This window comes from Ranitomeya variabilis, chromosome 7, assembly GCF_051348905.1.
Source record: "Ranitomeya variabilis isolate aRanVar5 chromosome 7, aRanVar5.hap1, whole genome shotgun sequence".
In the NCBI taxonomy this organism is placed as follows: Eukaryota; Metazoa; Chordata; class Amphibia; order Anura; family Dendrobatidae; genus Ranitomeya; species Ranitomeya variabilis.
Window position 1 is genome coordinate 207,593,420 of NC_135238.1, and position 22,127 is coordinate 207,615,546.

At 45.1% G+C, this 22,127-nt stretch overlaps 1 protein-coding gene across 3 annotated transcripts in view; it reads left to right on the forward strand.

The window, feature by feature from the left end:
* STK39 (serine/threonine kinase 39) overlaps positions 1-22,127 on the forward strand; it is a 310,745-nt gene that overhangs the window by 46,376 nt on the left and 242,242 nt on the right. For all 3 annotated transcript variants that reach the window (XM_077272788.1, XM_077272787.1, XM_077272789.1), the window contains exon 2: positions 17,689-17,801. In XM_077272788.1, coding sequence (XP_077128903.1) covers positions 17,689-17,801 — 113 coding nt within the window. The remainder of the gene's footprint in view (positions 1-17,688; positions 17,802-22,127) is intronic.

Genomic DNA, 22,127 nt, shown 5'->3' on the forward strand with positions numbered 1-22,127 from the left:
AAACGTATATTGCGGCCAAATTCATCAAAATGGCGCAGGCAGACAGTTCATGAATTTGTCACAAAGACAAAAAATGACTTTTTCTTCTCCTTTATCTTTTTTTTTATTTTTTTTATTTTATCGACTGAGCAAAAAGTTGAAAGTTTTTCAAAATGTTCTAAAGATAAACGACCTTTGTTCTAACAGCAGAAAATCATTCCGGTGGGGGGCAGCGGAGTAAAGTCGCACCAAATTTTGTGAGTTTTAAGAAAGACAAAAACATCTTGAGTCGCTATATAGACACAAAGAGGAAAAAGTAAAAAAAAACAAACAGGCGGACGCATTAAAAAACTAAAAAAGTACAGAAAAGGGGCAAATAGAATAATGAATAAAAAATGCATTGGGTGCAAACGAAAAAAAAAAAAAAAGACCCAAAACTGGGCAAAAGACGGGAGCAAAGATCGCACCATTAGAATTTTATTTTATATTTTTTATTCTGCGTGTGATTTTAAACCTTATTTTGATTACAGAATAGATTTTGTAGGATGAACGTTGACTTTAAGAATGAATGAGGCCCCTGATAGATTTTATTCCAGCGTTGTAATGACTTTACTGGTATCTGGTTGTGTGACTGTAGCCGGCAGCGAGCCTATTGATACCGCGCAAACTAATGCAAAGTCACCGCGACCTTGAGAAATGCGCGGAACAAAAGCATCTTGTTATCCGGAAGCTTTGGTGTCGCCTCTTGGAAATATAATAATAATGAGGTTAGGTTAAATCTGGACTGAAGTAACATTTTAGCTTCAATTAGGAAAAATTGTGATTAACGTAATAGGATTTTCTGAGATATTATAAAAAATGATCAAGTAAAATCTAAAAAAAAAAAAAAAAAAGTGAATTTAAAGGGATCCAGATAGATTCATAGATTATGCTTTGTTCCGAAACGCGTCGGTAGAACCGTAGTTTGAAAACCCGGCCAGGGGGCTATGTGTCTCGGTGGACTTGTCCGAGGTGGCGTCTCCCCTTTCTGCTCCACTAAACAGATATATCGCATCAAACTCTGACATGCAGAGATTTTTTTTTTTTCCTCGGACCCAGGAAAAAAAAAATTGGACACATATACAGTCCCATAAACTCACATTAGTGCGGGCGCATTCCAATGTTTTCTCAGGTCCGAAAATGCATCCTGCAATTTTTCACGTGCAGATTCGGTCAGTGAAAAAAAAAATCATTCATCTGCACTTCCCCATTGAATAAGATTAGTCCAAGTGTCATCCATTTTTTTTTAACACCTGAACTGAAAATACAGTCTCGTGAATGAGACCTTAGAGATGATGAGAGGGAGAGAGGGAAAGGGGATTTAACAGAGAAGGAGGGAAAGAAGATTAAACAGAAATTTGCAGTGGAGAGGGAAGAAAGTATCTCATGGAGGGTAGAGAAAACAAGATAAAGACAAGAAGTTACAGAATCAGAAAGTAACATCTTAAATGGTAGGAGCAGGTCTATAAAATATTTAGGCAATCCATTATTTTTGTTTCATTTGTACAGAAAAAAAAAATTACAATGAGATTGGCAACTTTAGTCATTAGGTTTGTAAATGGCAATTCGGTAAAAAAAACTTTTATTGCTGCTATAGGTTTCCATCGGGATAAAAACACCATTGCTGGCATATATATATATTTTTTAATAGGATTATATAAAAATTTTTTTTTTAAATAAATGTCATTTACAGCCTCTATGTATTACTGCACGTACATGGCTGCAGAATGGGTCATCACTGAGCTGTTTGATGACAGGTTTTTCTCGTCTCCTATACCCTTCTTTGCTGACGTGAGATTACGAGGAGGGGGTTGTGCATCTACAATAGAGAGGGGAGAAAGTATCTCAGTGAGAGCAAAGAAAACAGGTTATAAGGTTGTGGAGAGGAACTAACTGCTGAGCTGATCAAAGAGCTAAATTGGACACCAGTAGACCTGACATCCAGCCTGTATTACTGGGAGAGACACTCCATCACTCCACCAGTGAGCTGTTTTGATGGCGGTTTTATAACTTTTATCGTATCTTGTCCTTAACACTTACAAGTTCCAAGAGTTATTCCTGTTCCTCTCTTTTACACATCAAAAGGGGATCAGGGCAGATGACGTCACGTCTACTGATAAGTGTTGAGACACGAGAGCCATCATCGAGCATCTTGCACTTTCCTATTCTAAGGAGGTGTAGATGCCCGTCTTAGATACAGTAGCTGTTGGCCAAATTCTCTCTTGATTCCCCCCATACACCTGAGCGCTCGGCCATTCATCTGTTGAGAAAGCCGCTGCCAGATTAATTTGGCAGTGGCTTATTTTACGGCAGTGGATTTCAAGCCCAATCCATATCTCCCCCAGAACCATGTATCGGGGAGAGTTAGGATTCCCCGATAGGTAGCCGGCGGTAATGAGGCTCACGTGTCATAAAAGCCGCACATGACTCTGTGAAACACAAATGCTGACACCACCGGAACGACGCCGACGCGGGAGGTGAGTATAGGTGTTTTTAAGATTGAGAAAGGCTTGTTCTAGTACTAGAAGTGGACAACCCCTTTAAGGAGATCGCTCGTAAATTATTTTTTAGAAAAAAATACATGCATTTCGAGTACAAATAAAATTGCTAGATACTCTATATGTTTTTGGAAGTTCTGTGGGGCTGCCTGCTTTATTTTCCTGCAGGGCACTCGCAGATATGAGCTGGCGTTCTGCGCTCTGCATGAATGCTTGCCAGAAAAGAAGGAATCATTGATCTCTATTGTGAACAGGATTTCATTACATACTGACAATTTCCTGACTGCTCGATAGACCGTGAACGTAACAAACCGCAAAATCAAAGCCGGTTCCAGCCCAATGGCTTTTTCTTGCTACTTGTATAATGTGCATTTTTATATAAGTTTTCTTCATCATACCAGTGCACAGGGTAACATACAAAGCCCATATGGTGGCACACAAATCCAAAAAATCACTCATTTATTTAAATGAGAAATATCGATTTGGTTTCCATTGTTGTCCCCGATTCCTCTACTTTCCAGCCTATACATTTTCACTAATTATTATATTTTAAAGGGAATCTGCCACCAGGTTTTTGAGACCTGCATAACGTAGGGTGCAAAGACCCTGATTCCAGTGATGTGACACTTACTGGGCTGCTTGCTGCTGTTTTGATAAAATCACAGCTGCACATCTACATAGTCTCTGTATAACTACACCCACATCACTGATTGGCTGTGTTCTGTGTATAGACAGAAGTAAACCAATCAGTGATGAGGGCGTGGTTGGACTACCTGGCAGCAAGCTTACTAGTCCTCTAATGATAATCTCATGCTTAGAAAACTGTCACTTTTTATCAAACCTACAGTAAGCAGCCCAATAAGTGACATATCAATGGAATCAGGGTCTCTGTCTCTATATTATGCTGTCGCTCTAATTATCTGGTGACAGATTCTCTTTAATGAGTTATTGACTTCTTTATCAACAGCGCAGATTATACAGATGAAATAATGGTGGATTTTATCAGTGATTAAATATCCAGATCGGTGGAGACACGGCAGCGCCCTAGTTGTCAGGTGTGCGGATATTAGCAGATGTTCTTCAGACACCTGTGAGTGGGTTTAATGGGTTTGGACTAATTATACCTGATTGCCTCGCAGCTCAGACATTAAATAGCAGACGGAAAACATGATCAGAAAGATGATATGGAATCGTATTTATTACCTGGGCTAATGAATAAATATTGTACCCTGACGACATTTTGAGAGGGGATGATGGCAGTATATTAATTACACCTGTATTTTGCATCTAATTACATTCTGTTTAATTTATTATTAGAGAGTTAAAAATGGATTTATACAAGTGTAATTACTAGATGTCCTCCAGTTATTAAGGTGTGTGCGAGGTGGAGGTTCAAGAGCTTCCGGTCGACTGACATTTTTTATTAAAATTACATAATGTTTATGACAAGTTAAACCTGTTGTAGAATCTTGTCTCCGCTCAGCTTGCCCAAATGCATGAAATACCCTATGATATAAAACAAATATATTGTACTAGCTATTGAACCTGTTCTACGCCCGGGTGGCGAGCATTTATATTGGAATATGGTCTCCATCCTGGTATGTGCTGCTCCTATCCTGTCATATGCTGCTCCATCCTGCGCCCCCATCCTGTCATGTGCTGCTCCACCGTGTCATGTGCTGCTCCATCCTGCGCCCCCATCCTGTCATGTGCTGCTCCACCGTGTCATGTGCTGCTCCATCCTGCATCCCCATCCTGTCATGTGCTGCTCCACCGTGTCATGTGCTGCTCCATCCTGCGCCCCCATCCTGTCATGTGCTGCTCCACCGTGTCATGTGCTGCTCCATCCTCATCCCCATCCTGTCATGTGCTCCCATCCTGCGCCCCCATCCTATCACGTGCTGCTCCATCCTGCGCCCCCATCAGTGCGGGCGGCTGTGCTGAGTGCGGGCGGCTGTATGTGGCTGTGCTGAGTGCGGGCGGCTGTATGTGACGTGGCTGTGCTGGATGCGGGCGGCTGTGCTGGGTGCGGCAGCTGTGGACGGCTGTGCTGGGTGCGGTGGCTGTGCTGGGTGCAGCGGCTGTGCTGGGTGCAGCGGCTGTGCTGGGTGCAGCGGCTGTGCGTGGCTGTAGGCGGCTGTGCGTGGCTGTGGGAGGCTGTGCTGGGTGCGGCGGCTGTGCGTGGCTGTGGGCGGCTGTGCTGGGTGCGGCGGCTGTCCGTGGCTGTAGGCGGCTGTGCGTGGCTGTGCTGGTTGCGGAGGCTGTGCATGGCTGTGGCGGCTGTGCTGGGTGCGGCGGATGTGCTGGGTGCGGCGGCTGTGCTGGGTGCGGCGGCTGTGGGTGGCTGTGCTGGGTGCAGCGGTTGTGCGTGGCTGTGGGCGGCTGTGCTGGGTGCGGCGGCTGTGCGTGGCTGTGCTGGGTGCGGCGGCTGTGCGTGGCTGTGCTGGGTGCGGCGGCTGTGCGTGGCTGTGGGCGGCTGTGCTGGGTGCGGCGGCTGTGCTGGGTGCGGCGGCTGTCCGTGGCTGTGGGCGGCTGTGCGTGGCTGTGGGAGGCTGTAGGCGGCTGTGCGTGGCTGTGGCGGCTGTGCATGGCTGTGCTGGGTGCGGCGGATGTGCTGGGTGCGGCGGCTGTGCTGGGTGCGGCGGCTGTGGGTGGCTGTGCTGGGTGCGGCAGCTGTGCGTGGCTGTGGGCTGTGCGTGGCTGTGGGCGGCTGTGCTGGGTGCGGCGGCTGTGCTGGGTGCGGCGGCTGTGCGTGGCTATGGGTGGCTGTACGTGGCTGTGGGCGGCTGTGCTGGGTGCGGCGGCTGTGCGTGGCTGTGGTCGGCTGTGCTGGGTGCGGCTGTGCGTGGCTGTGGGCGGCTGTGCGTGGCTGTGGGCGGCTGTGCTGGGTGCGGCGGCTGTGGTCGGCTGTGCTGGGTGCGGCGGCGGTGCGTGGCTGTGGGCGGCTGTGCTGGGTGCGGCGGCTGTGCGTGGCTGTGGTCGGCTGTGCTGGGTGCGGCGGCTGTGCGTGGCTATGGGTGGCTGTGCGTGGCTGTGGGCGGCTGTGCTGGGTGCGGCGGCTGTCCGTGGCTGTGGGCGGCTGTGCGAGGCTGTGCGTGGCTGTAGGCGGCTGTGCATGGCTGTGCTGGGTGCGGCGGATGTGCTGGGTGCGGCGGCTGTGCTGGGTGCGGCGGCTGTGGGTGGCTGTGCTGGGTGCGGCGGCTGTGCGTGGCTGTGGGCTGTGCGTGGCTGTGGGCGGCTGTGCTGGGTGCGGCGGCTGTGCGTGGCTGTGGGCGGCTGTGCTGGGTGCGGCGGCTGTGCGTGGCTGTGGTCGGCTGTGCTGGGTGCGGCGGCTGTGGGCGGCTGTGCTGGGTGCGGCGGCTGTGCTGGGTGCGGCGGCTGTCCGTGGCTGTGGGTGGCTGTGCGTGGCTGTGGGAGGCTGTGCGTGGCTGTGGCGGCTGTGCATGGCTGTGCTGGGTGCGGCGGATGTGCTGGGTGCGGCGGCTGTGCTGGGTGCGGCGGCTGTGCTGGGTGCGGCGGCTGTGGGCTGTGCGTGGCTGTGGGCGGCTGTGCTGGGTGCGGCGGCTGTGCTGGGTGCGGCGGCTGTGCGTGGCTGTGGGCTGTGCGTGGCTGTGGGCGGCTGTGCTGGGTGCGGCGGCTGTGGTCGGCTGTGCTGGGTGCGGCGGCTGTGCGTGGCTGTGGGCGGCTGTGGTCGGCTGTGCTGGGTGCGGCGGCTGTCCGTGGCTGTGGGCGGCTGTGCGTGGCTGTGGGAGGCTGTGCGTGGCTGTGGCGGCTGTGCATGGCTGTGCTGGGTGCGGCGGATGTGCTGGGTGCGGCGGCTGTGCTGGGTGCGGCGGCTGTGCTGGGTGCGGCGGCTGTGCGTGGCTGTGGGCTGTGCGTGGCTGTGCTGGGTGCGGCGGCTGTGCTGGGTGCGGCGGCTGTGCGTGGCTGTGGGCTGTGCGTGGCTGTGGGCGGCTGTGCTGGGTGCGGCGGCTGTGCGTGGCTGTGGTCGGCTGTGCTGGGTGCGGCGGCTGTGCGTGGCTGTGGGCGGCTGTGCTGGGTGCGGCGGCTGTGCTGGGTGGGTGCGGCGGCTGTGCTGGGTGCGGCGGCTGTCCGTGGCTGTGCGTGGCTGTGGGAGGCTGTGCGTGGCTGTGGCGGCTGTGCATGGCTGTGCTGGGTGCGGCAGATGTGCTGGGTGCGGCGGCTGTGCTGGGTGCGGCGGCTGTGCGTGGCTGTGGGCTGTGCGTGGCTGTGGGCGGCTGTGCTGGGTGCGGCGGCTGTGCTGGGTGCGGCGGCTGTGCTGGGTGCGGCGGCTGTGTGTTGCTATGGGTGGCTGTACGTGGCTGTGGGCGGCTGTGCTGGGTGCGGCGGCTGTGCGTGGCTGTGGTCGGCTGTGCTGGGTGCGGCGGCTGTGCGTGGCTATGGGTGGCTGTGCGTGGCTGTGGGCGCCTGTGCGTGGCTGTGGGCGGCTATGGTCGGCTGTGCTGGGTGCGGCGCCTGTGCGTGGCTGTGGGCGGCTATGGTCGGCTGTGCTGGGTGCGGCGGCTGTGCGTGGCTGTGCTGGGCGCGGCCATTTTCTTGGTCCTGCTCCCGGAGTCGGCGCCTGCGCAGTCCGCGCTTTCCGGCGCCATTTTCTTGAAGACACTGCAATGTGTCTTCAAGAAAATGGCGCCGGAAAGCGCGGACTGCGCAGGCGCCGATTCCGGGAGCAGGGGGACAGTCACGGCCCGGAAGCGCGTCGGTGGAACGGGTCAGGTAAGTATACTCACCCTCCGCCTCCTGGCTCGTCCCTGCTTGTCCGGTGGAGATCGCGGTGTGCGTTCAGATCTCCTGGGAGCGTCGCTCTGTGAGGTCCAGACTGCGCCGGCGCTTGCGCTTGCGCAGTCTATAGAGGCTTCGGACAGAGTGACGCTCCCAGCGTTATATTATAGATATAGACAGATTTTTGCAGAAAATGAGCTGCAATTCCAGATACCTCCACTAGACAAGAGTGGCGCTGTTCCTGTTCATTTTTTTTCCTACATCCCTGTTGTAGAATGTACAGATGAGTCCTCTCTTATCTTTATGCAAATGTCATCATCTATAATTCGACTTACTTTATGACTGCGAATTATACTTTGTGCTTCAATTTTTGCATCTTAAGCCTCGTCCTTGACAGTCACCGAAGTGTCTAAAACACTTAATAAATGTAAGCCAGAATTTTTGCAAATTTGCAATAGTTAATCTGCCCTTTTGTCAAAAAGCCTCGAAAGGCTGCAATTCATGTTACAACCACCGGGGTTGTCACAGCTAGATACTTGTAGCATAAACATCTCCTGGCAGAGCATCTTAAAATCACATTTATTTCCAGACTTGTCAACACGAATGGAAAGGTAAAGAATAAACATCTATACATAGGAAAAGCCTACAGCTCATCATACATGTCATTATGGATCCAACTGTACCGCAAAGGGAATGTCTACTTTTTAACTCCATTACAGCGCCATAATTATGGCTCATTTTTAACCAAAACTCTATATGTTGTTCACCAAGTTTATTATTAGTTTGACACTTTCTAAACCTTACTAGAAAAGGTGGCAGTAATATTATGGAAATGTGTGAAATTTATTAAAGGGAACCTGTCACCAGATTTTTGCTTCCTCATCTGAGAGCAGCATAATGTAGGGGAAGAGACCCTGATTCCAGCGATGTGTCACTTATTGTACTGGGTGCAGTGGTTTTGGTGGAATCAGAGTTTTCTCCGCTGTAGATGTAGCTGACTCCGCCGAGACCACTGATTAGCAGCTTTCTATGTACATTGTATGTTGATACTAAGCTACGAATCAGTGATTTTGGTGTGGTTTGACCTGGAGGCACTTGGCAGCTAGTATGGGAGTAATAATTTCCTGCTCATAAAACACTGATTGTATAACAACAGCATACAGCCTAATAAATGACACATCACTGAAATCAGTGTCTCAGCCTCTACCTCATTCTGTCCTTAGATTACATAGCAAAAACCTGCTGAGTGATTCCGTTTAATGGCATTCCAGCCAAGAGGCCGTATTAGGGTTCACTCACATTTTCGGATATAAAATCGCTCAGAATCTCAGCCAGAAAAGTGGGCGAGTGTCATGCGTATGTCATAGGAGTGCTAGGCCACTGTGCGTTTTGTTCTCACCTATAATTCATATTAACATGTGTTTTTAAAATCATCTTTTACATACTATAATAATACTTTAAATCTAGCTGTCCAAAATAATAAAGCAATCTTATATAACATACAGATAGAAAGATATTAGCTATATCATAAATGGATATTCTATTGAAAGAGTGGATATCCTGCAGATATATAATTTCACAAGCCCCCAACTTATTATTAATCTTGCACCCTTTAGTATCATTCTTGTGGCACTAAATGACGTTTAGCATTATTTAACCTAACCTATTTATCCCTTTTTATTATAACCAGCAAAGGTAAAGCAGACAGCTGAGAGCTGCTATTATCAGGCTGGGAAGGTCCATGATTATTGGGTCCTTCCCAGCCTAACAATTCCAGCCCGCAGCTGCCCCAGAATTGATGCATCACATGAGATACGCCAATTCTGGCACTTTGCCTTGGCTCTTCCCGATTGCCAATGCACCAGGACAACCGGGGTAATGGTATTTGTGGTTGTCGTCAGCTGTAATGTGGTGTTAGTAATGGAGAGTTATCTATCAGAGTCCCACATTACTAAACTAATACGTAAAAAGCAAAAAACACAAACGCACATAAATATTTTATTTGAAAAAACGCTCCCCGACTCTTTAGCTGGTTCACCAATTTAAAAAAAAGAAAAAAAAAAAAGCCATGGAGGTCTGATGTAGTCCTGGGAATCCGACGTAGTTCACAAATGGAAATCTGAAAAACATAAAAAGGGAGAAATATTAAGAAGACACCGTCCCTCGGTCACCAATTTATTAGAAAGAAAAGTTGCCACGCAGATCCGACATAGATTCTTCCTACAACGTTCCCTGATTACGATGATCAGAGGCTATGAAGTCTCGTTCTGTGGCTCCATAGGCTTTGAGCAGCAGCACTAAAAGGAGCAAGGATGCTACAATCACGTGTTCTTTCTGACTGAGGTTGGAGATGCAAGACTCACAGGCTTTCTGTATGTTGGGTGGGAGACATAGGACTCACAGGCTTTCTCTATGTTGGGTGTGGACAGGTGCATGACTGCAATAAGTACAGGGGTTGCAACCCCACCTGGGCCCTAAAACCTGAGGGGCACCAACAGTCTCTCTTGGCCTTTATGAAAAGACTCACATGCTTTCTCTGTATTGGGTGATGGATGTAGGACTCCCATCCTTTCTTTATAATGTGTGTGGGATGTAGGACTCACATGCTTTCTATATAGTGGATGTGGTACTGTGGACTAGCATAGTCTTTTTATGTTGAGTGGGAAATTCAGGACGAACATGCTCATCTATGATGGGTGGGGTATATGTAGTACTCACATGGTTGTTCATATTGTGTGGAGGATGTAGGACTCTCCTGCTTACCATGTTGGGTGGGGGATGCAGGACTCACATGCTTCTCCATGATAGGGGGTATATGTACGACTCATGGCTCTCTATGTTGTGTGGAGGATGTAGGACTCTCATGCTTTCCCCATGTTGGGTGGGGGATGCCGAACGCTCATGCTTTTCTATGATGGGTGTTGTATATGTAGGGCTCACATGGTTCTCCATGATAGGGGGGTTTATGTAGGACTCGCATGGTTCTCTATGATGGAGGTTTATATGTAGGACTCAGATTCTCTATGATGGGGGTTATATGTAGGACTTGCACGGTTCTCTATGTTGTGTGGAGGATATAGGACTCTCATGCTTTCCCTATGTTGGGTGGTGATGTAGGACTCACATGCTTCTCCATGGTATGGGTTATATGTAGGACTCACATGCTTCTCTATGATGGGGGTTATATGTAGGACTTGCACAGTTCTCTATGTTGTGTGGAGGATATAGGACTCTCATGCTTTCCCTATGTTGGGTGGTGATGTAGGACTCACATGCTTCTCCATGGTATGGGTTATATGTAGGACTCATATGGTTCTCTATGATAGGGGTTATATGTAGGACTCACATGCTTCTCCATGGTAGGGGTTATATGTAGGACTCATATGGTTCTCTATGATAGGGGTTATATGTAGGACTCACATGCTTCTCCATGGTAGGGGTTATATGTAGGACTCACATGCTTCTCTATGATAGGGGTTATATGTAGGACTCACATGCTTCTCCATGGTATGGGTTATATGTAGGACTCATATGGTTCTCTATGATAGGGGTTATATGTAGGACTCACATGCTTCTCCATGGTATGGGTTATATGTAGGACTCACATGCTTCTCTATGATGGGGGTATATGTAGGACTCGCACGGTTCTCTATGCTGTATGGAGGATGTAGGACTCTCATGCTTTCCCCATGTTGGGTGGTGATGTAGGAATCCCAGACTTTCTCTATAAGTCCTGGCTGCATTTCAGTACAATTTTTGATTCTATAATTCCATATCCCTGATTTCCCAGGACAGGATTTTGGTTCTGTTTTTTGCTGCTTATTATATTTCCCTCTCGCACTCATGTGAATGAGGCCTACGGGTTTCTAGCAGAGCTATGATATTATAGTGTTAAATCTTGTTGCTGTTGGCAACTTTTCCACTTTCCCTTTTTGCTAGTTTAAATAAACCGTCCCGTTGTGTTCTCGGTAAAGCCGTGAAATGTGGCCTGTGTCTGCTACAATTTACACTCTCATTGTAATTATAAATAGAGAAGGAATTAGACAGTAGGAATGTCTCACATATCTATTAATTATCCATGGTCTCCATAGTGAGATGATGTCCAGATAGATCAGGAGCATGCCGTCCAGATAAAGGGCACACAGGCTCGTAGCAGACAAGGGATCACTCAGTTGTGGCCGCGCCATCGGGCCGCTCTTACACTTCCTGCATGAACCGCCCCTATCGGATTAGCGGATCACTGACTTCCCATAGACTGTAATGGTATAATGGCAACGAATTCACTGAAGATCCTACTTGGCAACAATCTCAATCATTTTTTTTTTTTTATGATTGTGCCACAATCTTGGTCGCTAAAGGAACGGTTAGTAAAACCAAACCCAACATTGGGCATTTTGGGGGTCACACTGCAATTTTGAGGCATGGCATAAATTACTAGAACTTTGCAACTATTCTGAAGTTTGGGGAAAGTGTATCGACATTCCTGTATATGAACATTGAGAGAAGCAGGAACAAAAAATCTTGTGTCACTTAAACCGAGAAGCTTGAACTGCCAAATAGAGCTGAATCCTGACAGTGTGCATGTTCAACACTATTAGGACTGCTACAGTTCTTGATGAAAAATTCACCCGGGCCCAGAAAACTCCTTTAGCATAATTCCATTTTTTTAATTTTATTTTCTTATAAAATTGAGTAAAGCCGTTGCTAGATCGCTAATGAAATCTAACATTCCCAATCTCATTTTCCCAACATCTGCTCAGACATGTAAGCCTAACCACAGCTAGTTATTTGGTGCTCTATGACAGCATTTACTGGCTGCAAAAGATTGCCTGATTTAGAGGGATCAGAGCCCCCTCTCTGTGACTGCCCCAATTTATAACTCAAAAACCTTAAAGTGGATCTGTCAGCCTAATCTGCTGCCCTATGAAGGGCGCCATATTACCTCTACAGGTCTGCACTTCTAGGAGCCAAACTGGCACGTAAACATGTCTTGTAGGAGCCTGAAAATAATTACGCAGGCTCACGTTTTATGCATTTATAGTTTATGAGAACGCTCCCCTCACCTAACCTCACCTGTCCTCTGCCTGCTCCCACCCATGTATAACCAGCTGCCTAGAAATCATCGTCTCCATTTTGTCCTTCTGTGGAAATTGGACTGCACTCAGACGTCATCAGAGTGCAGTCCGTTGTTTTCCACAGACTCATTAACTTGTATTGCTAAGTTCGATCCCTATACTTATTGCTGTTATTTAATTTTTTTCCCGGACCAGCTCTGTCCAAGGAAAGAGCTCGGACATGTGCACTGTCCATAGACTAACATTCATTGGTCCTGGTGGAATCTGATGTTTTGTCCAATCGCACTCGGACCAAATATACGCCCTTAATGCAACCTATAAATTTGGCATATCCACTTTAAAGGAAACATACACAGGTTTGTATCCGCAGCTTATTAATTTATTAGTGAAGACCAGTGTATATAAGCACGCCCTCCCCATTATGACATTCTCCCCAAGATCTGCGCTCGATTAAGCACAATGTATGTAACGACTGTCTGTTCTGAAACTTTGGAAGTCACGAAGAGCCTCTTTACTTTCTCCTTGGAGTATACAGTGGGGCAAAAAAGTATTTAGTCAGTCAGCAATAGTGCAAGTTCCACCACTTAAAAAGATGAGAGGCGTCTGTAATTTACATCATAGGTAGACCTCAACTATGGGAGACAAACTGAGAAAAAAAAATCCAGAAAATCAAATTGTCTGTTTTTTTCACATTTTATTTGCATATTATGGTGGAAAATAAGTATTTGGTCAGAAACAAAATTTCATCTCAATACTTTGTAATATATCCTTTGTTGGCAATGACAGAGGTCAAACGTTTTCTGTAAGTCTTCACAAGGTTGCCACACACTGTTGTTGGTATGTTGGCCCATTCCTCCATGCAGATCTCCTCTAGAGCAGTGATGTTTTTGGCTTTTCGCTTGGCAACACGGACTTTCAACTGCCTCCAAAGGTTTTCTATAGGGTTGAGATCTGGAGACTGGGTAGGCCACTCCAGGACCTTGAAATGCTTCTTACGAAGCCACTCCTTCGTTGCCCTGGCGGTGTGCTTTGGATCATTGTCATGTTGAAAGACCCAGCCACGTTTCATCTTCAATGCCCTTGCTGATGGAAGGAGGTTTGCACTCAAAATTTCACGATACATGGTCCCATTCATTCTTTCATGTACCCGGATCAGTCGTCCTGGCCCCTTTGCAGAGAAACAGCCCCAAAGCATGATGTTTCCACCACCATGCTTTACAGTAGTTATGGTGTTTGATGGATGCAACTCAGTATTCTTTTTCCTCCAAACACGACAAGTTGTGTTTCTACCAAACAGTTCCAGTTTGGTTTCATCAGACCATAGGACATTCTCCCAAAACTCCTCTGGATCATCCAAATGCTCTCTAGCAAACTTCAGACGGGCCCGGACATGTACTGGCTTAAGCAGTGGGACACGTCTGGCACTGCAGGATCTGAGTCCATGGTGGCGTAGTGTGTTACTTATGGTAGGCCTTGTTACATTGGTCCCAGCTCTCTGCAGTTCATTCACTAGGTCCCCCCGCGTGGTTCTGGGATTTTTGCTCACCGTTCTTGTGATCATTCTGACCCCACGGGGTGGGATTTTGCGTGGAGCCCCAGATCGAGGGAGATTATCAGTGGTCTTGAATGTCTTCCATTTTCTAATTATTGCTCCCACTGTTGATTTCTTCACTCCAAGCTGGTTGGCTATTGCAGATTCAGTCTTCCCAGCCTGGTGCAGGGCTACAATTTTGTTTCTGGTGTCCTTTGACAGCTCTTTGGTCTTCACCATAGTGGAGTTTGGAGTCAGACTGTTTGAGGGTGTGCACAGGTGTCTTTTTATACTGATAACAAGTTTAAACAGGTGCCATTACTACAGGTAATGAGTGGAGGAAAGAGGAGACTCTTAAAGAAGAAGTTACAGGTCTGTGAGAGCCAGAAATCTTGATTGTTTGTTTCTGACCAAATACTTATTTTCCACCATAATATGCAAATAAAATGTTAAAAAAACAGACAATGTGATTTTCTGGATTTTTTTTTCTCAGTTTGTCTCCCATAGTTGAGGTCTACCTATGTTGTAAATTACAGACGCCTCTCATCTTTTTAAGTGGTGGAACTTGCACTATTGCTGACTGACTAAATACTTTTTTGCCCCACTGTATGTGTTTATTTCCTCTGTAGGGACTACTGTCTGGTGATGTATGTGTATGTATCGGTGTCTCTCGGAGAAGCAGGCAGGTTATATAAACGTAATGATCCGGTGTCTTTCCCCTGGAGGTAATTCCATCTCCTTACGCTGACGTTCCATATCCTACTTTTGGCTGCAGCAATATTTACTTTAGGCACTGCTTTTGTTCTTGGCCCGGATGCTCCATTAATATAGTAGAAATTCTGTTTGTGTTTAGCTAAGGAGTGTCAGGAGACCTAGATTTGCTAACGCACAACCATGTGGACCTGATAGTCTTCAGTTGTCAGATCTTCGACAATTGCGGCAGCATCCTACGTTTCGGCCTCGAATCTATATTAAATATGACCCGTATAGTTTTGTCCCTGTCAGTCATATAAAAAAAATATAACAACTCAACGCAAACAGACCTGAAAAATAAAATAATGTTACGGTAAATATTATATATTTTGTGAAGACAGCTCCTATGCAGTTCTACGTGTCTTCAAGATTCATGGAATCATAGAATGTTAGTTAGAAGGGACCTCAAGGGTCATCGTGTCCAACCCCCTGCTTAATGCAGGATTCACTAAACCATCTCAGACTGATGTCTGTCCAGCCTCCATTGAAGGAGAACTCACCACCTCTCGTGGCAGCCTGTTCCACTCATTGATCACCCTCACTGTTAAAAAGTTTTTTTTCATATCTACCGGTAATCTGTATCTGTATCTGTCTCTCGTATTTCCATGTGCAAATGAGAATAATGATGATTCCGCGACATTATATTTGTAGACAGCTGTTAAGTCTCCTTTTAGCCTTCTTTTTTGCAAGCTCAACATTCCCAAACCCTTTAACTGTTCCTCGTTGGACATACTTTGCAGTCCGCTCACCATCTTGGTAGCTCTTCTCTGAACTTGCTCCAGTTTTTCAATATCTTTAATAAAATGTGCCCAGAAATGAAAACCGTATGCTAGATGAAGCCTGACCAAGGAGGAGTACAAGGGGAATAATTACTTCACGTGATCTAGACTCTATGCTTCTCTTAATATATTCCAGAATTAAGATGAATGGACTTGTGCTGATCAATAGGTTTTCCCCTACCCTCTATAAAACTAGTGATAATCAGACTATAACCCAACCCATAGCAATAGTAGTCCAAGTGTAAGATACTTCTCATTTTTTTTTCTAATTCGAGTCATCTTTTTGAATCCCTACAACACGATTACTGTCCAAGAGAAAGTTTGAAACGTCCTTATCAAAAGTAGGAAAACACAAATCATGTAAAAAATAAACATGGTTTATGGAAACTTGTAGGACACATTATGGAGTATATAAATATTGGTACGATAGGGAAAGTTGGATTTTTGCTTTTGCCAACCAATTACGTTAATCTTTTACTTTGCCAAAAATTCCTTTAAAAAAGTAGCAACTTTATTTATTTATTTACTTATTTATTTATTATCTTATGCCACTAGTTTATTTCTCTATTGGTCCAGGGAGGATAAAATTAAAAAAATGCAATTTTGAAAGTAGTGTTAATGAAAAAAACATCCGATCTTTGGGCACATCTGGGCATCTGTATATTAGAAACAGAATAAAAGTCTGGGGATTACCGTATTTTTTTCTATCACATTACTAAAAAGTAATGAAAAACATTAATGCAATATGTAATGCAGCGGTAGCACCATACGCAGTCAAACAGCAGTGACCCAAGCAAGTTTAAAACAAAATGTTCCTTTAATGTGTTACTTCACACAGTCCATTAGAATACATAGTACACGACTTTAGTTTGCAGTCCCTAAACAGCGGGACTTCCCTTTGTCCAGTTTCCCTGGGCGAGCGCACGCCGGGACCAAGTCTCTTTACTCACACAATGCACAGCACGCTGTATCCTCCGGATCACAGCCGGGTGAACAAACAACAGCTCGAGATGCAGGGTGTCAGTCTCTTTGGTTCCTCTTGCCCCTGTGTTGCTTCACACAGTGAGTGCTCTGCAGACAACGGCTTTGTCTGCTTCCAAAACCAACACTGACACACCTCCCCCTCTACTACAGGGCTTTTAATCATTCACTGCTTCACCATTCTAATCATTGCTACACCTGTGACTGCAATATGCCCTCATGGCCTCACTACGCCTCTGTGCGCATTCTGGAAAGCACAAACAGCGCCCCTAGCTGTAACAAGGGTCACTGCCTTACAAATTATTAATATACTTCAAAAAATAAATACAAATCACAAACCAGTAAATAACATGGACGTATTTGATATCCCTTTATTCGTAACAATGTGTACAAAACAGTGGACAGATTATTTATGATGATCAGTAAATAGCATAAAAAATGATTTGATTTAGTTGTTTTTTTTCTAGTAAATTTATTTCTTTACCTGTTTTTTTTTCTGTAACAGCCAAGAAACAAATAAGGAAGTGCAGAAAAGTGAGAGAAAACAAATTCTGCAAAACTATAATTGCGCTGCTCCTATTATAGCTCCCTTTCCCTGTCCGAGCTCCTGTCTACCATTTATATTTCACCGTCTTGCCTCATTTTTGCTTCTTTGGATTGGAGCCGAGAGCCTCCCACTGATGACTGTGGGATTTCTTTAGACTAAACAATCTAAGAAGTTTCTTATTTGGTCCTTATTTTGCTTCTAAGAAGGCTTTTCTGTCCCGGAGTGTTGACTAAGATGATATGCAGCTCAGGAATATTGAAATATTGACTCACCGACAATAAGAATAGTGATGAGCTTATTGATATAATTTTCCGTCTCCTGTGAGATTTAAACACTTCCGGACTTCACAATAGAAACTGTATGCATTAGTGAATAGACCTGATGGAGCCGTGTATTTACTTTGAAAAATGTCAAAATGGCTGTATAACTTTTAAAAAGTCTCTTTGCTCACTATGGAGCATTTTATGAGGTCTAGTTGGATGCCTACATTGCTAATTTTTATTTGATGACTCTACAGCCATTCTGAATTGAATTTCCAAAGTCAGTACATCAGTCTCATCAAGTATAAGAGATCTCTTTAATAATGGATGCAGTTTGTATTTAAGTTACTGGTCCTGCACAATTATTTTGTTGTAGACACATAGGCATGTTTTGCAGATTTTGCTTATACGGCAGATGCGAATGCGGTTATTTAAAATCTGATATGCAGAACGTGACACAATACTGACATTATGTATATTAAATGTTCAATTTTTTTTTTCTTTAGGAAGCGGGGCCACAGCTGTGGTACAAGCAGCCCTATGCAAACCCAGACAAGAACGGGTCGCCATAAAGAGGATAAACCTAGAAAAGTGCCAGACAAGCATGGATGAGCTGCTTGTAAGTATGAGATGTTTTTTGGGGGGTCTTGGCACAAGTAAAGAACATCAGCTTTTTGCTGGTATAGAAAAAACTTTATTAAGTTTTATCAGTGTTTTTGATCCGATTTTGATCATTTACCATTAGGTTTTCATCCGTGATTTTCTCATATGGAAAAAAAATCTTCTCCTCTCCATTACAATGTTAATATTAGACAGCACATAAATTGCAGATTGTTGGTAATTTGTGCTGTCAGACATTTTTCTTGAACCATAGACTTGTTGGGGCGATTTTGATCAGTGACTTGGATTAAAAAAAGAACATCTTCATGATTTTTTGGGGGGGCACATGGCTGGCAAAAAAACAGACATGTGGACAGCTCCATAGATTATAGTCGGTACTTGTTCTATCTGTGAAAGCCATCAATAGAACACTGTTAAAAAACACGTTTTTCCATAGACTAGAAGTACTGATAAAGTTCCCTAAATAATCAAACCAATACAAAAGGAGGTGAAAAAAGTCTCATAAAGAGAGAAATACTTTATTAATATAAAGACAATATGTAATAGCAACAAATTATATATAAAAAATTACAAAGTAACTCAATGGAAGGCTAACAGACACCAGCCCACTTGTAGAGAGTAAAAGACCAAACATAATAGTTGAAAAGATTTACAAAGCGCTACTGTAGCGGAGCCTGATAATGGTGCAGCCCTGGCGCCCCAACTCGTGTTTCACCCAGCTTCATCAGGGGGAGCCTGAAAAGTGATGGAGAGGTGACAAACTGCAAAAAATGTTAAAGCGAAAATGACTTGCACTATAATTGCCAATTTTTTTTATGGCATATAAATTCTCCCCAAAGTATAATAAAAAGTTGTAGAACTTTTCACTTATATGTGGATTAGGTTTTTTTTTTTTCATACGAAAAGCCAGAAAAGTATTATGAATATTTACTGCCTTGAAAACTTGTGAATCGTAAGGGTATGTTCACATGACATCTTTTTCACGTGCCTGGAACCTGCTTGAAAAAGCGCCACAAAGCTGGTTTAGTAATGTGGGAGGTCTGATAGTCACATCTCCATTAATTAACCCAAAGCTTGATGGCTTCTGTGACTTTTGACAAATTCCAGCTGTCATCAACCCCAACTACCATTACTCCAATTGCCATCGCACCAGGGGAATCGGAAAGAGACCGACAAAGCACCACAATTGGTGCTGCTCCGGGCTTGTACTTTTAGGCTAGGAAGTGCCAGTAATCAGGTATCTTCCAAGCTTGATAATATAAGCCCGCAGCTGTCTGCTTTACCTTGGCTGGTTATCACAATAGGGGGACTCCACATCCTTTTTTGCCATTATTTATTTATTAGCTAAATACATGTACTGTAAACTACAAGCGCAAACAAAGCACTAATTATATATCTCGCAGGTATCTATCCCATATCTATCTATCTATCTATCTATCTATCTATCTATCTATCTATCTATCTACTCTCTGTCTTCGCACATCTAAGTCACTTCTATTCTAAACATCTGTCACTTCTATTCTGCATTCTATTGTGATACATGCCACACAGATGACATACACGTACATACAGACACAGATAGCATCGGTACTGGTTTTTCCAGGACGTGTGAAGGAGGCCATAAATAGTGTTTTCTGGTATGATCATATTTGATCTTCATTTTACAATTTTTATATATATTCAGTATAAAAATGGTATATAATTTTGAAAATGTCTTTACTTATTTTGGAAACCGTGGACAAGCTTGTTATTATCAGACACGACCCTTACAGATAAGCTGAGCTCCAATATTGCAGAGGGAATGTCAGAGTTTTTCTACATTAGATCACGGCACAGTGCCTGATATAAAGCCGACACTTCCAGAATACAAATCGTCAGATCTCTAGGCAGACAGTGAATCAGCTGCATTGGTGCAGATATAAAGGTCACTCTTGAGACTGGGCACGTAAACCGGGTAAGGAACACAGGCTCCGGTTACTGTACTGACGTTGACTACAGATTTGTACAGAAAATTGTTGGAAGCTGTGCCCATATGAAGTGGAAAGAGAGGAGAAGCCAGAGATATATAGTATAGGATGAATATTGGAGTGATGGAATAGACACACATGTGTGCGCTCACATTACAGGCTTGTGTGATCCATGGACAGAACCCCAATGTTTGCTTGTGATAATATACGGTGTTTGCTTCTAGCCGATTCGGTCATTGTGCTGGCAAGCTTCCATCCTAGTTGGCAGGGTAAGTGTCGTAGAGGATGCACTCCGATCAAAGCAGGGGAATCTGGTGAAGCTCCGTTTGGGTTAATCTAAATAAATTCTCCAATGTTGATAAATTAGTTGGGATTTTTTTTTCAATAGACATGATGATGAAAACTAATTTTAGAGCCGAAATGCGTTGTATGTTTAAACTAAAATTTCAGCTTCTTCATCAACATTAGAGAAGTGGGATATATTTAGATTATGTTGGAGTTCACCCAGTTGTAACTTTGCCAGATCCCATTGTTTCACCCAGATTTCAATCCTTTACAGCGCTGATTTTCGGTGTTAGGGGAAAGTCCACACACAGGACTTTGCAAGACCCAACATCAGCCAACTCGATTTCCTTCCATTGAGGGAGGTGGTGTCAAGGGCCATCGGGGACTGACTGGCAATACGAGGAGGCGGGAGGAACTAGTACTGATTGACAGGATAAGGGACTGCATTGGAGTGGAGCAGACATGGATGAGAGGGATAATAAAAAGTAGAGTGGCTGTAGAGAAGGGTGGACAGAGGAGAGAGAAGGTGAGTAGCTACATCCAAAGAGACAGAGCAACAGGTGAGAGCCACAGTCTTCACCAGTAGTGACGAGCGAGTATACTCATTGCTCGGGTTTTCCCGAGCACGCTCGGGTGATCTCCCAGTATTTGTTGGTATTCGGAGATATAGTTTTCATCACCGCAGTTGATTGATTTACAGCTGCTAGCCAGCCTGAGTACATGTGGGGGTTGCCTGGTTGCTAGGGAATCCCCACATGTATTCAAGCTGGCTAATAGCTGTAAATCATTCAACTGCGGTGATGAAAACTATATCTACGAACATTAACAAATACTTGGAGATCACCTGAGCGTGCTCGGGAAAACCCGAGCAACGAATATACTCGCTCATCACTATTCACCATCCCAACTTTTTTCCCCATAGGAGGACAAGCCATTTAGCGCGTTATCACCACTCCCAATAGGAAGTTGCATGTGTCCCACAGCCGGGAAGATAATTCATAATGGAGAGTTGGCAAACTGAACTAGTGCATCAGTGCCCACGAGCCTTCGACTAAGCCCCCACCAGTATAGAATTGTAAATGCACTGACTGTAGTCATGATATCACCCCTGCAACCTGTTAACAAAGACCAGGCATGGCGTCGAAAAAGTTATTCTTGGAAAACACTTATCTTATTTGCTTGCGGTGTGCCCTATTGTCTTGTACAAAATCTAAGTTAGAGCCTCCATGACCACTGCAGCCAATCCTCAGGCTCAGTTTAGTTTGTCATTTAAACCTTTGCATTCCATACCAGCTGCAAAATGTATCCTTGGAAAACCCATTTTGATGATTCTTTCAGAAATGGCCCCTGAAAAATGAGAGCTTCCATATTATTCAATGATGTGAAAGACGTCCCAGTTACTTTTAAAAAAGAGGTTCTGCTGCAGCTGTGGTGTTAATTATAACTGTCACGGATCACCACTCCGTGGTGTCACTAATTCGTCACGTGCCCGCTCTCAGCACGTGACTTGGGGTTGTGCCTGCAAGGCTTAATCTATCTCCTGTTGTGAAATTGGATTTTGGGCTCCCCCGGTGGCCACTGGTGGAATTGAACTGGTGTGCATCATCCCCTCTGTTCACCTGTTTCCATCAGGATGTGGGAGTCGCTATTTAACCTTGCTCCTCTGTCACTTCCATGCCGGTCAACATTGTAATCAGAAGCCTTTCTGTGCTTGTTCCTGCTGCTAGACAACTCCCAGCTAAGTTGGACTTTAGTCCTCGTTTGTTTTTGCATTTTGTTCCAGTTCACAGCTGTAGTTTCGTTTCTGTGTCTGGAAAGCTCTTGTGATCTGAAATTGCCACTCTGATGTTATGAGTTAATACTTGAGTCTTAAAGTAATTTCAGGATGGTATTTTGATAGGGTTTTCAGCTGACCATGAAAGTGCCCTTTCTGTCTTCCTGCTATCTAGTAAGCGGACCTCAATTTTGCTAAACCTATTTTCATACTACGTTTGTCATTTCATCTAAAATCACCGCCAATATATGTGGGGGCCTCTGTCTGCCTATCGGGGAAATTTCTCTAGAGGTGAGCC